Source organism: Argopecten irradians, chromosome 11 (assembly GCF_041381155.1).
Source record: "Argopecten irradians isolate NY chromosome 11, Ai_NY, whole genome shotgun sequence".
NCBI lineage: Eukaryota > Metazoa > Mollusca > Bivalvia > Pectinida > Pectinidae > Argopecten > Argopecten irradians.
The window spans coordinates 4519028-4533396 of NC_091144.1; the positions used below are offsets into that span (position 1 = coordinate 4519028).

The following is a 14369-nucleotide window of genomic DNA, read 5'->3' on the forward strand; positions in this document are numbered from 1 at the left end:
CCTAAATATGATGACTCCTGACTGATATCAATGTTTGGTACCTAAATCTGCTGACTCCTGACTGATATCAACGTTTGGTACCTAAATCTGATGACTCCTGACTGATATCAACGTGTGGTACCTAAATCTGCTGACTCCTGACTGATATCAATGTTTGGTACCTAAATCTGCTGACCCCTGACTGATATCAACGTGTGATACCTAAATCTGCTGACTCCTGACTGATATCAATGTTTGGTACCTAAATCTGATGACTCCTGACTGATATCAATGTTTGGTACCTAAATCTGATGACTCCTGACTGATATCAACGTGTGATACCTAAATCTGATGACTCCTGACTGATATCAATGTTTGGTACCTAAATATGATGACTTCTGACTGATATCAATGTTTGGTACCTAAATCTGATGACTCCTGACTGATATCAATGTTTGGTACCTAAATCTGTGACTCCTGACTGATATCAACGTGTGATACCTAAATCTGATGACTCCTGACTGATATCAATGTTTTGTACCTAAATCTGATGACTCCTGACTGATATCAACGTTTGATACCTAAATCTGACGACTCCTGACTGATATCAATGTTTGGTACCTAAATCTGATGACTCCTGACTGATATCAATGTTTGGTACCTAAATCTGATGACTCCTGACTGATATCAACGTTTGGTACCTAAATCTGATGACTCCTGACTGATATCAACGTTTGGTACCTAAATCTGATGACTCCTGACTGATATCAACGTTTGATACCTAAATCTGCTGACTCCTGACTGATATCAATGTTTGGTACCTAAATCTGACGACTCCTGACTGATATCAATGTTTGATACCTAAATCTGATGACTCCTGACTGATATCAACGTTTGATACCTAAATCTGATGACTCCTGACTGATATCAATGTTTGTACCTAAATCTGATGACTCCTGACTGATATCAATGTTTGATACCTAAATCTGATGACTCCTGACTGATATCAATTTTGATACCTAAATCTGATGACTCCTGACTGATATCAATGTTTGATACCCTGAGATCCTGACTGACAATGTTTGATACCTGATCTGATGACTCTGACTGATATCAATGTTTGATACCTAAATCTGACGACTCCTGACTGATATCAATGTTTGATACCTAAATCTGATGACTCCTGACTGATATCAACGTTTGATACCTAAATCTGATGACTCCTGACTGATATCAATGTTTGATACCTAAATCTGATGACTCCTGACTGATATCAATGTTTGGTACCTAAATCTGATGACTCCTGACTGATATCAATGTTTGATACCTAAATCTGATGACTCCTGACTGATATCAATGTTTGATACCTAAAAATCTGATGACTCCTGACTGATATCAATGTTTGATACCTGATGATCTGATGACTCCTGACTGATATCAATGTTTTGATACCTAAATTTATGATGACTCCTGACTGATATCAACGTTTGGTACCTAAATCTGATGACTCCTGACTGATATCAATGTTTGGTACCTAAATCTGATGACTCCTGACTGATATCAATGTTTGGTACCTAAATCTGATGACTCCTGACTGATATCAACGTTTGGTACCTTTATATGATGACTCCTGACTGATATCAATGTTTGGTACCTTTATATGATGACTCCTGACTGATATCAATGTTTGATACCTTTATATGATGACTCCTGACTGATATCAATGTTTGATACCTAAATCTGATGACTCCTGACTGATATCAATGTTTGATACCTAAATCTGATGACTCCTGACTGATATCAATGTTTGGTACCCAAATGAACTCTGACTGATTGACTCCTGACTGATATCAATGTTTGGTACCTAAATATGATGACTCCTGACTGATATCAATGTTTGATACCTATTGATGACTCCTGACTGATATCAATGTTTGTACCTTATTGATGACTCCTGACTGATATCAATGTTTGATACCTAAATCTGATGACTCCTGACTGATATCAATGTTTGATACCTAAATCTGATGACTCCTGACTGATATCAACGTTTGGTACCTTTATATGATGACTCCTGACTGATATCAATGTTTGGTACCTTTATATGATGACTCCTGACTGATATCAATGTTTGGTACCTAAATCTGATGACTCCTGACTGATATCAATGTTTGGTACCTTTATATGATGACTCCTGACTGATATCAATGTTTGATACCTTTATATGATGACTCCTGACTGATATCAATGTTTGTACTTGATACCTTTATATATGATGACTCCTGACTGATATCAATGTTTGGTACCTTTATATGATGACTCCTGACTGATATCAACGTTTGGTACCTTTATATGATGACTCCTGACTGATATCAATGTTTGGTACCTTTATATGATGACTCCTGACTGATATCAATGTTTGATACCTAAATCTGATGACTCCTGACTGATATCAACGTTTGGTACCTTTATATGATGACTCCTGACTGATATCAATGTTTGATACCTTTATATGATGACTCCTGACTGATATCAATGTTTGGTACCTTTATATGATGACTCCTGACTGATATCAATGTTTGGTACCTTATATGATGACTCCTGACTGATATCAATGTTTGTACCTTTATATGATGACTCCTGACTGATATCAATGTTTGATACCTAAATATGATGACTCCTGACTGATATCAATGTTTGGTACCTTTATATGATGACTCCTGACTGATATCAATGTTTGGTACCTTTATATGATGACTCCTGACTGATATCAATGTTTGGTACCTTATATGATGACTCCTGACTGATATCAATGTTTGGTACCTTTATATGATGACTCCTGACTGATATCAATGTTTGGTACCTTTATATGATGACTCCTGACTGATATCAATGTTTGGTACCTAAATATGATGACTCCTGACTGATATCAATGTTTGGTACCTTTATATGATGACTCCTGACTGATATCAATGTTTGGTACCTTTATCATGATGACTCCTGACTGATATCAATGTTTGGTACCTTTATATGATGACTCCTGACTGATATCAATGTTTGGTACCTTTATATGATGACTCCTGACTGATATCAATGTTTGGTCCTTATATGATACTCTGACTGATACAATGTTTGATACTTTATATGATGACTCCTGACTGATATCAATGTTTGGATACCTTTATATGATGACTCCTGACTGATATCAATGTTTGGTACCTTTATATGATGACTCCTGACTGATATCAATGTTTGGTACCTTTATATGATGACTCCTGACTGATATCAATGTTTGGTACCTTTATATGATGACTCCTGACTGATATCAATGTTTGGTACCTTTATATGATGACTCCTGACTGATATCAATGTTTGGTACCTTTATATGATGACTCCTGACTGATATCAATGTTTGGTACCTTTATATGATGACTCCTGACTGATATCAATGTTTGGTACCTTTATATGATGACTCCTGACTGATATCAACGTTTGGTACCTTTATATGATGACTCCTGACTGATATCAACGTTTGGTACCTTTATATGATGACTCCTGACTGATATCAATGTTTGGTACCTTTATATGATGACTCCTGACTGATATCAATGTTTGGTACCTTTATATGATGACTCCTGACTGATATCAATGTTTGATACCTTTATATGATGACTCCTGACTGATATCAATGTTTGGTACCTTTATATGATGACTCCTGACTGATATCAATGTTTGGTACCTTTATATGATGACTCCTGACTGATATCAATGTTTGGTACCTTTATATGATGACTCCTGACTGATATCAATGTTTGATACCTTTATATGATGACTCCTGACTGATATCAATGTTTGATACCTTTATATGATGACTCCTGACTGATATCAATGTTTGGTACCTTTATATGATGACTCCTGACTGATATCAATGTTTGGTACCTTTATATGATGACTCCTGACTGATATCAATGTTTGGTACCTAAATCTGATGACTCCTGACTGATATCAACGTTTGGTACCTAAATATGATGACTCCTGACTGATATCAATGTTTGGTACCTAATATGATGACTCCTGACTGATATCAATGTTTGGTACCTTTATATGATGACTCCTGACTGATATCAAGTTTGGTACCTTTATATGATGACTCCTGACTGATATCAATGTTTGGTACCTTTATATGATGACTCCTGACTGATATCAATGTTTGGTACCTTTATATGATGACTCCTGACTGATATCAATGTTTGGTACCTTTATATGATGACTCCTGACTGATATCAATGTTTGGTACCTTTATATGATGACTCCTGACTGATATCAATGTTTGGTACCTTTATATGATGACTCCTGACTGATATCAATGTTTGGTACCTTTATATGATGACTCCTGACTGATATCAATGTTTGGTACCTTTATATGATGACTCCTGACTGATATCAATGTTTGGTACCTAAATCTGATGACTCCTGACTGATATCAATGTTTGGTACCTTTATATGATGACTCCTGACTGATATCAATGTTTGGTACCTTTATATGATGACTCCTGACTGATATCAATGTTTGGTACCTTTATATGATGACTCCTGACTGATATCAATGTTTGATACCTTTATATGATGACTCCTGACTGATATCAATGTTTGATACCTTTATATGATGACTCCTGACTGATATCAATGTTTGGTACCTTTATATGATGACTCCTGACTGATATCAATGTTTGGTACCTTTATATGATGACTCCTGACTGATATCAATGTTTGGTACCTTTATATGATGACTCCTGACTGATATCAATGTTTGGTACCTTTATATGATGACTCCTGACTGATATCAATGTTTGGTACCTTTATATGATGACTCCTGACTGATATCAATGTTTGGTACCTTTATATGATGACTCCTGACTGATATCAATGTTTGGTACCTTTATATGATGACTCCTGACTGATATCAATGTTTGATACCTTTATATGATGACTCCTGACTGATATCAATGTTTGGTACCTTTATATGATGACTCCTGACTGATATCAACGTTTGGTACCTTTATATGATGACTCCTGACTGATATCAATGTTTGATACCTTTATATGATGACTCCTGACTGATATCAATGTTTGGTACCTTTATATGATGACTCCTGACTGATATCAATGTTTGGTACCTTTATATGATGACTCCTGACTGATATCAATGTTTGGTACCTTTATATGATGACTCCTGACTGATATCAATGTTTGGTACCTTTATATGATGACTCCTGACTGATATCAATGTTTGGTACCTTTTATATGATGACTCCTGACTGATATCAACGTTTGGTACCTTTATATGATGACTCCTGACTGATATCAATGTTTGGTACCTTTATATGATGACTCCTGACTGATATCAATGTTTGGTACCTTTATATGATGACTCCTGACTGATATCAATGTTTGGTACCTTTATATGATGACTCCTGACTGATATCAATGTTTGGTACCTTTATATGATGACTCCTGACTGATATCAATGTTTGGTACCTAAATCTGATGACTCCTGACTGATATCAACGTTTGGTACCTTTATATGATGACTCCTGACTGATATCAACGTTTGGTACCTTTATATGATGACTCCTGACTGATATCAATGTTTGATACCTTTATATGATGACTCCTGACTGATATCAATGTTTGGTACCTTTATATGATGACTCCTGACTGATATCAATGTTTGGTACCTTTATATGATGACTCCTGACTGATATCAATGTTGGTACCTTTATATGATGACTCCTGACTGATATCAATGTTTGGTACCTTTATGATGATGACTGATATCAATGTTTACCTTTATATGATGACTCCTGACTGATATCAATTTGTACCTTTATATGATGACTTACCTTCCTGGAGTATTAGCCTCCTCCTTCTCTGGCTGACACCAGGTCAATGTTAAAGCCATCTTCACAGTTACTCAGCAACTCCTTCAGGTCTTTTCCCTCTGGCAACGCTGCAATATCCTATAAACAAAAGGATAAAGATCGTTTAAAGAACGAACCATGTAAGATCAAATTACCTCAAGTGTAGCTATCACATGATAGGATAGGAAGGGGAGATCACTCTTCTAACTTTTGTTCTTGACAAATACATGTTTATAGTCCATGTAAGAATGATTAAGTTCAAAACAAAACCATTTGTAACAAAATTGCAATTGACTTGATTTCTGGAGAGTTTTAAGCCATGTCTCTTGTTCTCTCTCACACGTGTCAGATTGTAAACACCGTTACATACACAATACAAAATGTAAAGTGGTGTTATACGAGTAGATCTATTGACAGTTGGAACCCGCCAATTACAATGTAATGAAAATAAATTTGTGACTCACACTGAGTTGAAGGAATGCCCTAAGAAGTTCAGTGGCCTCGTTGTTACGATCAAAGTCTACAGAGTAGTAGCCCTCTAACCAGTAGTAGATCAGATCCATTACTCGCTGGCGGATCTTTGACATATTACCATCACTGCCTTGTCCACTGTAACACAAAACAAACTTCACTACTCGTCCATACAGCTTAATATCCATTTCTCAATGTATGTATCCATGTACTGAGTAATTCTCCTGATCTAAAAGTCTATCAATACAACGGTTCAATACAATGGCTTTGAGATAGTATAATGACTTGATTTGAGTACGATTAGTTCTATCTCTTAGTGTTTGTGATGTAATGCAGCCTCACCAAACCTGTGACGGTAATAGTTGTGATCATAGGAAGACCAGACAAAAATCATATACTTAAATATAATGTTGTTTTACTATGTTTAAACCCTAGTGGTATATACTGCTTTATTTTTGAAACAATGAGTCAGTTATTACCGTGACGTTTACCTCTTCTACACAGCAGCTTCATTTGAATTGTTTTCAAATGTTTTCTTACATTTAGTTTGTTTGTATAAGTTACTATGGTGACGTACCTTGCCTCGGCAGCAGCTTTGTAACTATTCACGAGGAAGCTAAGGAGTTTGACGGGCCGTACCAGGTAACGGAAACAGTACATAAACTGGTGGGTGTAGCCATCCCTCAGGGCCGTGCTGTAATAGTACACCAATTATATTGTCATATAGAGACAAAAAACACATCAGTTATAGTGAGACAATAAATTATCATTGATAATTACAAACAACAAAAGAACAGATATTTTATTGAAAAGTTGAAAAGTATTTATCGGATATATTAATATCAGATTTGTTCAGTTACCCTTTTGGTATCCTTAATGGATTTCATGGTTCTGAGTTTTCCCCCAAGATATCTTGTACAAAAACTTACTTGGCAAACAGATAGGACATCAGCCCCTCAGAGGTGCCCGATTGGAGGGACAGGATCTCATAGCCAGAGTGTGGCTCCTTAGGGTGCTGGAACTGCAGGAAGGAGCTATCCTGGCACGGCCTCAGGTGAAGGGGCTGGCCCTTTGGACAGGTAGCCAGCGAATGGAGGTAACTAGAATGGATACCACTCAGCTCTGCTTGTAACATCTGTCAACAGGAAACACATATCATAATGGATCACGTTCAGCTCTGTATTATAAACAAGGAAAAGTTATCGTGACGGAATCTGAGGATATACAGGTCCACTCAAACCCCCAAACAATCTTTTGTGATTAATCCATACTATAGGAGTATAATTTGTTGCCTTCATATTAGATACGGTAACATTAGCATCCATGAAAGTTTCATATTACCCCCCCCCCCCTGTTACCTAATCATGTGAATGTACTGTACATAGTCTCCCAGTTATAGTGAATGTATAATTACCTCAACATGGGTCTTACACAGCTCCAGGTAGCGGACTTTCTGTGTCATATCCTCCAGATCCTTAGACACCTGGACTATTCTGTTCTTCTGTTCACCTGGAAAAGGAGAAAAAATCGACAAGGTTAATGTACACCACAGGTAGAACAGGCTCAATCTCCACATAGGTTATCTCCCTTTCCATGTTGAATAAACTTAATGGACAACATTGTGTAACACTTCCTTAGTTTAATAAAAGACTTTTTTGTAACAATTCTGGAACAGCATAGTTACTTCTGAGCTGACCCAATGAGTTTAACTTACAGTAACACATTCACCTTGCCCTTAATTAGCAACTTTGAGCTATTCTTTATTTTGTGTAATCGAACTTTACCTTTAGCAGCATTTGGCAACTCACTGAGCTATATTAATCAGTCGTGGGAAACTCAATAAGCTTACTTTTGGCCTTTGTGACTCAAAGAACTTTATGTGTAGAAGGTCTGAGATTTCCTCTTCATTGAGTGACACAATAAGCTTACCTATGAGAGCCTTGGGTGACTCAATAAACAGTGACTCAATAAACGTACCTTTATCTGCCTTGAGGAACTCAATAAACATACCTTTATTAGCCTTGAGGGACTCAATAAACATACCTTTATTAGCCTTGAGGAACTCAATAAACCTACCTTTATTAGCCTTGAGGGACTCAATAAACATACCTTTATCAGCCTTGGGTGTTTCAATAAACATACCTTTATCAGCCTTAAGGGACTCAATAAACGTACCTTTGGCCTTTGGTGACTCAGAGAGCTTAGTGTAGAAGGTCTGGGATTTCCTCTTCATTTTCCTCTCCATCATCAACTGTTGTTGTATGGAGTTGAGACGAGACTGGAGACCAGCAGGGTCGTCCTCATCCTACCAAAGTCAGTTTTATGTACCATTAGTCTACTTTATAAGTCATCAAAACCTATTACCAGAATGAGGCATATAATCATTGTTTACTTTACAAAAATTATTCATACATTGAATAAACCCATTCACCCCTGAGGACACAGTTAGACTCTTCTAAATCAAAGACTAGAGCAGTCCATTGTGAAATTTCAGGGGTGAATTAGTGAACCAATTAATCACAAATTTCATCCTGATAGCTACAGACTCAAACACTGTCATTATCATTGTTTATTTTGTTTCTAACAACTCTTACTCGGAGAATTTTTAAGAAAGTTTTTAAAGCCATTTGCTTTTGGCTAATTCATATTCCCTATTATCAATTTTATCTTCATGATGTGAATTACTTCAGGTCATATCAATAGAACTGCTTGAAGAAATTGCAGCTATTCTTTCCAATTACTTACGATTTCCTGCCTGAATTTATCTAACTCCGGAGAACTGAAGAGTTCCATCATGGCACTATGGAATACCACATGTCCCTTTCTGTTGCGGAGTCGTGTGTCGATGGGGTTGTTGTCAAGGGAGAGCTGTGACATGTTACGGGAGAGGTTGGTGACGGGAAGAGGCTCTGCAGTCACCTCACTGCTGTGAGACGATGTACTACCATCCCTGTGGATGGCCTTTAGTGGACGAGGACCAGGTTGGATGTGGCCCTCCACACGATTACCATGCACCAAACTATGGCGGGGAGGCTTTTCTGGTGTCACACGACATTTTAGTTTAGACATGTCGGCACTTAACACATTATTAGAGGCAGAGACTTGACGAGTGGAAGGAGTGAGAGACGAATCTGGTGTGGGCCTTCTCCGTCGGTCAAGAGACATACTAGTAGACGTCAAATCGTCTCTTTTATCAGGGGAGGTCACCCAGGCATTCTGCCTGCCTTGTGGAGGTGGCGGCTTCTCTGGTTCCCTGTCTGATATTTTTTCATCATCTTGTATTAAAGAGTTCGGATTATTAGCGTGACTGGTTTTTTCTGGCTCCCAATCACGAATCTGAGGCACTTGAATGTTTCCATTCTGAAGGAGAGGGTTTTCACCGTTTGTCATGTGCATCTGTAAGCGTGGAGATATATCAGTGTCCTTTCGTAAAGGATGTAACTCCATCGATGGTGTATCATATCCAGAAGACCTCAGATTATAGTCCTGACTGTTCCTAGATTTATCGGTGTTATGTTTTCGGCGATAACGTCGCCGTCTGTCATACTGTTCTGTATCCGACGAATCAGACGTATTGTGATGTTGCATCTTTTGTTGTGTTGGCATGTGTCTATTTTTAGATTTATCGGTATGTCGCGGCACATTCTGGTATGTAGCATCTAAAGCTTGTTTCTGTGGAGTCTGTGGGAGTCCAGACTCGGATGGACTGGACGACGACATGTTCCGGTCCGGATCGTCCAGACCAGGAATCGGTAGCTGACTCGACGGGCTCTGTTGCTTAGAAACATGGTTCTGGTGATAAGATTTGGCACTATTTTTTAATCTCCGAGACCTGTAGACAGAGAAAATGGTAGTGATATATTTGTTAAACGGGATGGGGGGAAGCGCTGGTAATTATATAAAGAGGTAACTAAATGAGTGGTAAGTCACAAATCAAAATTAAATATGCTTATAATATGTAGAATTTACAGATTCTACAACTGTACGATAAAAGTCTTATTATCAGTTAATCTTATACAAATCAAAATATAGTCAAACCTAAATATTATATTAAAAATAACACAGAAAAGTTTTATTACATGATTTAAAATACATTCAAAATATCTTTTATCACTCAAATTAATTCAGCAATGACATCTCTAATACATTGTATATAAATAGTAAGCAGTACTTAAATGTGGTATGTTTAATGTAAGATTTCATATTACCCAAGTATTCAAATTCAGTTTATGTAATGTATGCAACAAAAACTTCTTTCAGTTATACAATTTCAACTTAACAAACTTCAAATGTTTACGAACTATCCAAATGACCAGACTATTTGACCCGCTGGACTTTGCTAAATACTGACCCTTTTAGACCATTGGCTGCATCATATAAGTTAAAGAGAAGGTCGGAGCCCCAGTAGAGATCCGAGTATTTCTCAGTAACGGCGCTGGCAAACGTGTCCAACTTCAGGTTACCTAGAGACGTGATGTACTCGGCTGTGGAGGAAGGTAGATAAGAGTTAGTCATAGACGTAAAAGATCTTTGTAGTAATACATTGCCTCTTTTGAAATCACTTCTCAGAGTTCTTTCCCTTGAATCAGTAAATTGTGCTAACTGCTATGAGACATGTATGGAACTCTGAGATTGAACCTTACTGATAATGTTGAGAATCGGTTGAATCTTTTTGATCGATCATCAGATTTCATTTATCATGATGTAGGATAATTCCGATGAAACTCGATTACAGATTCCTTACTTGGTTAATTGGTCAAACACTCCAAAATAATGTTAATCGAAAAACTCGATTATTCCGAATACCAATAATTACTGATACCACTTTTTTCAGTTTACAACACGTACAGTCAAAATATCTCGTCATAGACATGTCTCAGACAGCTCTCGTCAGCTTTAACTTATACCACTGACCTCCTGATACAGAATTATAGATTAAGAACTGTTATCCTTGTTAATGCAACATATAATAAACAAACTGAATCCAATGTTACAATACCTGAAGAAGGAAGAATCTATGATAATATTTCTGTTATTGATATGAAAGGTCTATAAACACATTTAACAAGAACCTGTAAAACTTACCCATAGCTATGTCCTCTACCCCATTTTCCATGTAACCGTCAAAAGCGAATTCCTCGCGGAGTAGATGGACGACTTGGCCCAATTTTTGTTGTTGTTGCACATTAACATTACTAAGTAAGCGTTCCATGAGACTGCCCGGGGGAGGGGGTTTATAGCCAGTGTTCATACCACTGACTCCACTGTCTTTGGAGGGAGAGGGGGAGGAAGACTGTGATCGAGTCCTGGGGGGCTGGGTAAAATACTGACCCCCTCTCCCTGGGCCAGTCTCTGGGTACCCTACAATAGTCCGAGGACGAGAACTACTTTTTTTGGAAGACTGTGAATAAAAGTCTGTGTTTACACTCCTTTTAGGCTCCTGCCTATTAGTATTTAGCACAGAGTCATCATACACATGGCCTGGGGCCAAACTCATCCTCTGACTAGCTTGTCTCTCCGTGCCCTCATCAGGATCCAGGTGGTCGAGGGCATGAGCAGACTTACTGCGCCACAAGTAATCGCCCTGCGGCTGAATACTAAGAGGAGAAGCTTTGCCTTGGCTGTGGCGGGATCTGATCCCTGCCGTCTTCTGGATGAGGTCACGGGCAGTACGACCCCCGCGGGATCTGTTACTATTAAAGGAACTATTAAGAATTGCACTATTATCTGCAGAGGAATTGTCTGAGTACACATGTGGTTTGGGACTTCTTGCTGAGTGGACACTGTGATTGTCACTACCAGGCTGGTCCTCCCCCATAATGATGGGCGGAGGGAGGATCCCTGTGGGGACTAGCTGTATAAAACCTGTCCGTGGGTCCTGTTGTAGTTGTACCTGTAGTGGGTATCCAGGCATCAAACCCCCGCTGTACTGCTGGGACCCTAGGGGCACACTAAGGTTCTGTCCAACCATAGATGGCTGGAACTGTGTGGGGATAGTTAAGTTAGGCTGTTGTGGTGTGACTGATGGCATAGCAGTGTTAGATGAAGGAGAATCTGTATGTGTCTGTCCTTGCATTGCAAACAAGTTCTGTTGTCCAGGAATCTGACCTTGGGACTGACCCTGGCCTGGAGACTGTCCTTGACCTTGAATTACATTTGGAGCATTTTGATTTGGCGATTGTGCCATCTGACCTTGAAGGAAGTTTGCGATGGCTGAAGCTAACGCTTGGGTGTCAGGTACTGCTCCTTGTTTCTGTATTTCAGACAGAAGTGACTCTAGCGGGCCTCCAGTCTCAGACTTGGTGTCACTCGACGACTTGTTCAGTACCTCGCTTGTGTCCTCACTTGGTTTTTTACTAGTTCCGTTTGTAACCTTTGGACTAACATTCGGTGATTTAGAGGATTTCCTGGATAATTTTGATTCAGTCTTATCCTTGCCTGGCTGGCGATGTTGCATTAAATTTTTCTTCAACTCTTTCAATTTTTTAACCACCTCTTTATCCTTGTCATTTGGCTGACAATCCTTCGGACTCTCCTGTTGCTTAGCAACCTCTTTGACCTCTGGAGCTGGGGTCACAGACTGCTGTAGTATGATTGGTTTGAAGTGAGTAGCAGACGACATGAACTGTGAGGGAAGTCCAGGTTGATTTTTACCGTCCTGGATAGGTTTAAATGCTGCGGATGATGAACTGATGGCTGCCGGTCGGATGAGTGATCCCCCTTGGATGGACCTGAAGGCTGATCCATTAGACACCTCCGGCGGGTCCTGGATTTTTGGTGGATCTGCTGGCATGGCGAACGCCATCTTGTCTGCCTGTAAGGTAAAACATCATATTTATAACACTATTGATATATTGTATTGTTCACCCATAGAGGTAAGTCAATTGGTTTTGAATATAATGTGTGTAATACGAATGCAAAAATATCCATTTCCATATTCAAAATTCACATGATGGTAAAATAGAACTAGAATAGATTCCAACTCTAGCATATATATGTACCACCCCATCTCAAATGTGATTATTGTATACAACCTACTTTTAAGAGTGTAATAAAAAAATTAGATGCAAGTCTTATTTCTGATTCAACTTTGATATATACACTGTTGATTTGATTGGACCTGTCCTTTATCAGATAATAACCATACTGCTTGGTTTGTTTCTCTTTAACTTACCACTCTCTCGAAGGCTTCCTGGTACAGAGCCTGACATATAGAGCTGGACGGTATCCCAAGGTCACCTTCATGTTCTCCACAGGCCTGTCAAGGTCAGAGCAAAACAAAGTGTAGAAACATGTTTTATCTTACCAATGTCAAGGTTTCCTATAAATGTCATATTTATGTCCAATAGAAAAGTGAGATGATCTTTGGTTCAGTCATTGTCATTGGAACCCTACTCAAAGCTGCAATATTTTAGTTCTAAATATAGGAGGTACTGGTCTTTAGAGAAACAATTAATATCCATTATAGCAAGTGAAGCAAAATGAAAACAATTCCAGAAGGTTACAAATTTGTATGTAGTTATCAGATGAGTTTTATATCCCTAATCTACTAGGCACCAACCCGCCCCCAATCATCACCTCTGACAAATTGTCAAACCTTGATGCTGCCCCACCCCTAAACCCCATCCACCCCACCCCCTCACCTCGGACACATCCCCATCCACCCTAATTTCACTCCACCCCCTCAGCTCAGACACATCCCCACCCATCTTAATTTCATTCCACCCCCTCAGCTCAGACACATCCCCATCCACCCTAATTTCACTCCACCCCCTCACCTCGGACACATCCCCACCCACCCTAGTTCCACTCCACCCCCTCACCTCGGACACATCCCCACCCACCCTAGTTCCACTCCACCCCCTCACCTCGGACACATCCCCACCCACCCTAATTTCACTCCACCCCCTCACCTCAGACACATCCCCACCCACCCTAATTTCACTCCACTCCCTCACCTCGGACACATCCTCACCCACACTAATTTCACTCCACCCC

General features: G+C 39.0%; 1 protein-coding gene across 1 annotated transcript in view; it reads right to left on the reverse strand.

Moving 5' to 3' along the window:
- Positions 1–5894: 5894 nt before the first annotated feature.
- The window catches only part of LOC138335689 (kinase non-catalytic C-lobe domain-containing protein 1-like), a 53943-nt gene continuing 45468 nt past the window's right edge, over positions 5895–14369 (reverse strand). The window contains exons 9-18 of the mRNA XM_069284850.1: positions 13546–13629; positions 11457–13185; positions 10723–10855; positions 9117–10203; positions 8547–8676; positions 7786–7880; positions 7301–7506; positions 6949–7065; positions 6365–6509; positions 5895–5999 (exon numbers count right to left, since the gene is read on the reverse strand). Coding sequence (XP_069140951.1) covers positions 5895–5999; positions 6365–6509; positions 6949–7065; positions 7301–7506; positions 7786–7880; positions 8547–8676; positions 9117–10203; positions 10723–10855; positions 11457–13185; positions 13546–13629 — 3831 coding nt within the window. The remainder of the gene's footprint in view (positions 6000–6364; positions 6510–6948; positions 7066–7300; positions 7507–7785; positions 7881–8546; positions 8677–9116; positions 10204–10722; positions 10856–11456; positions 13186–13545; positions 13630–14369) is intronic.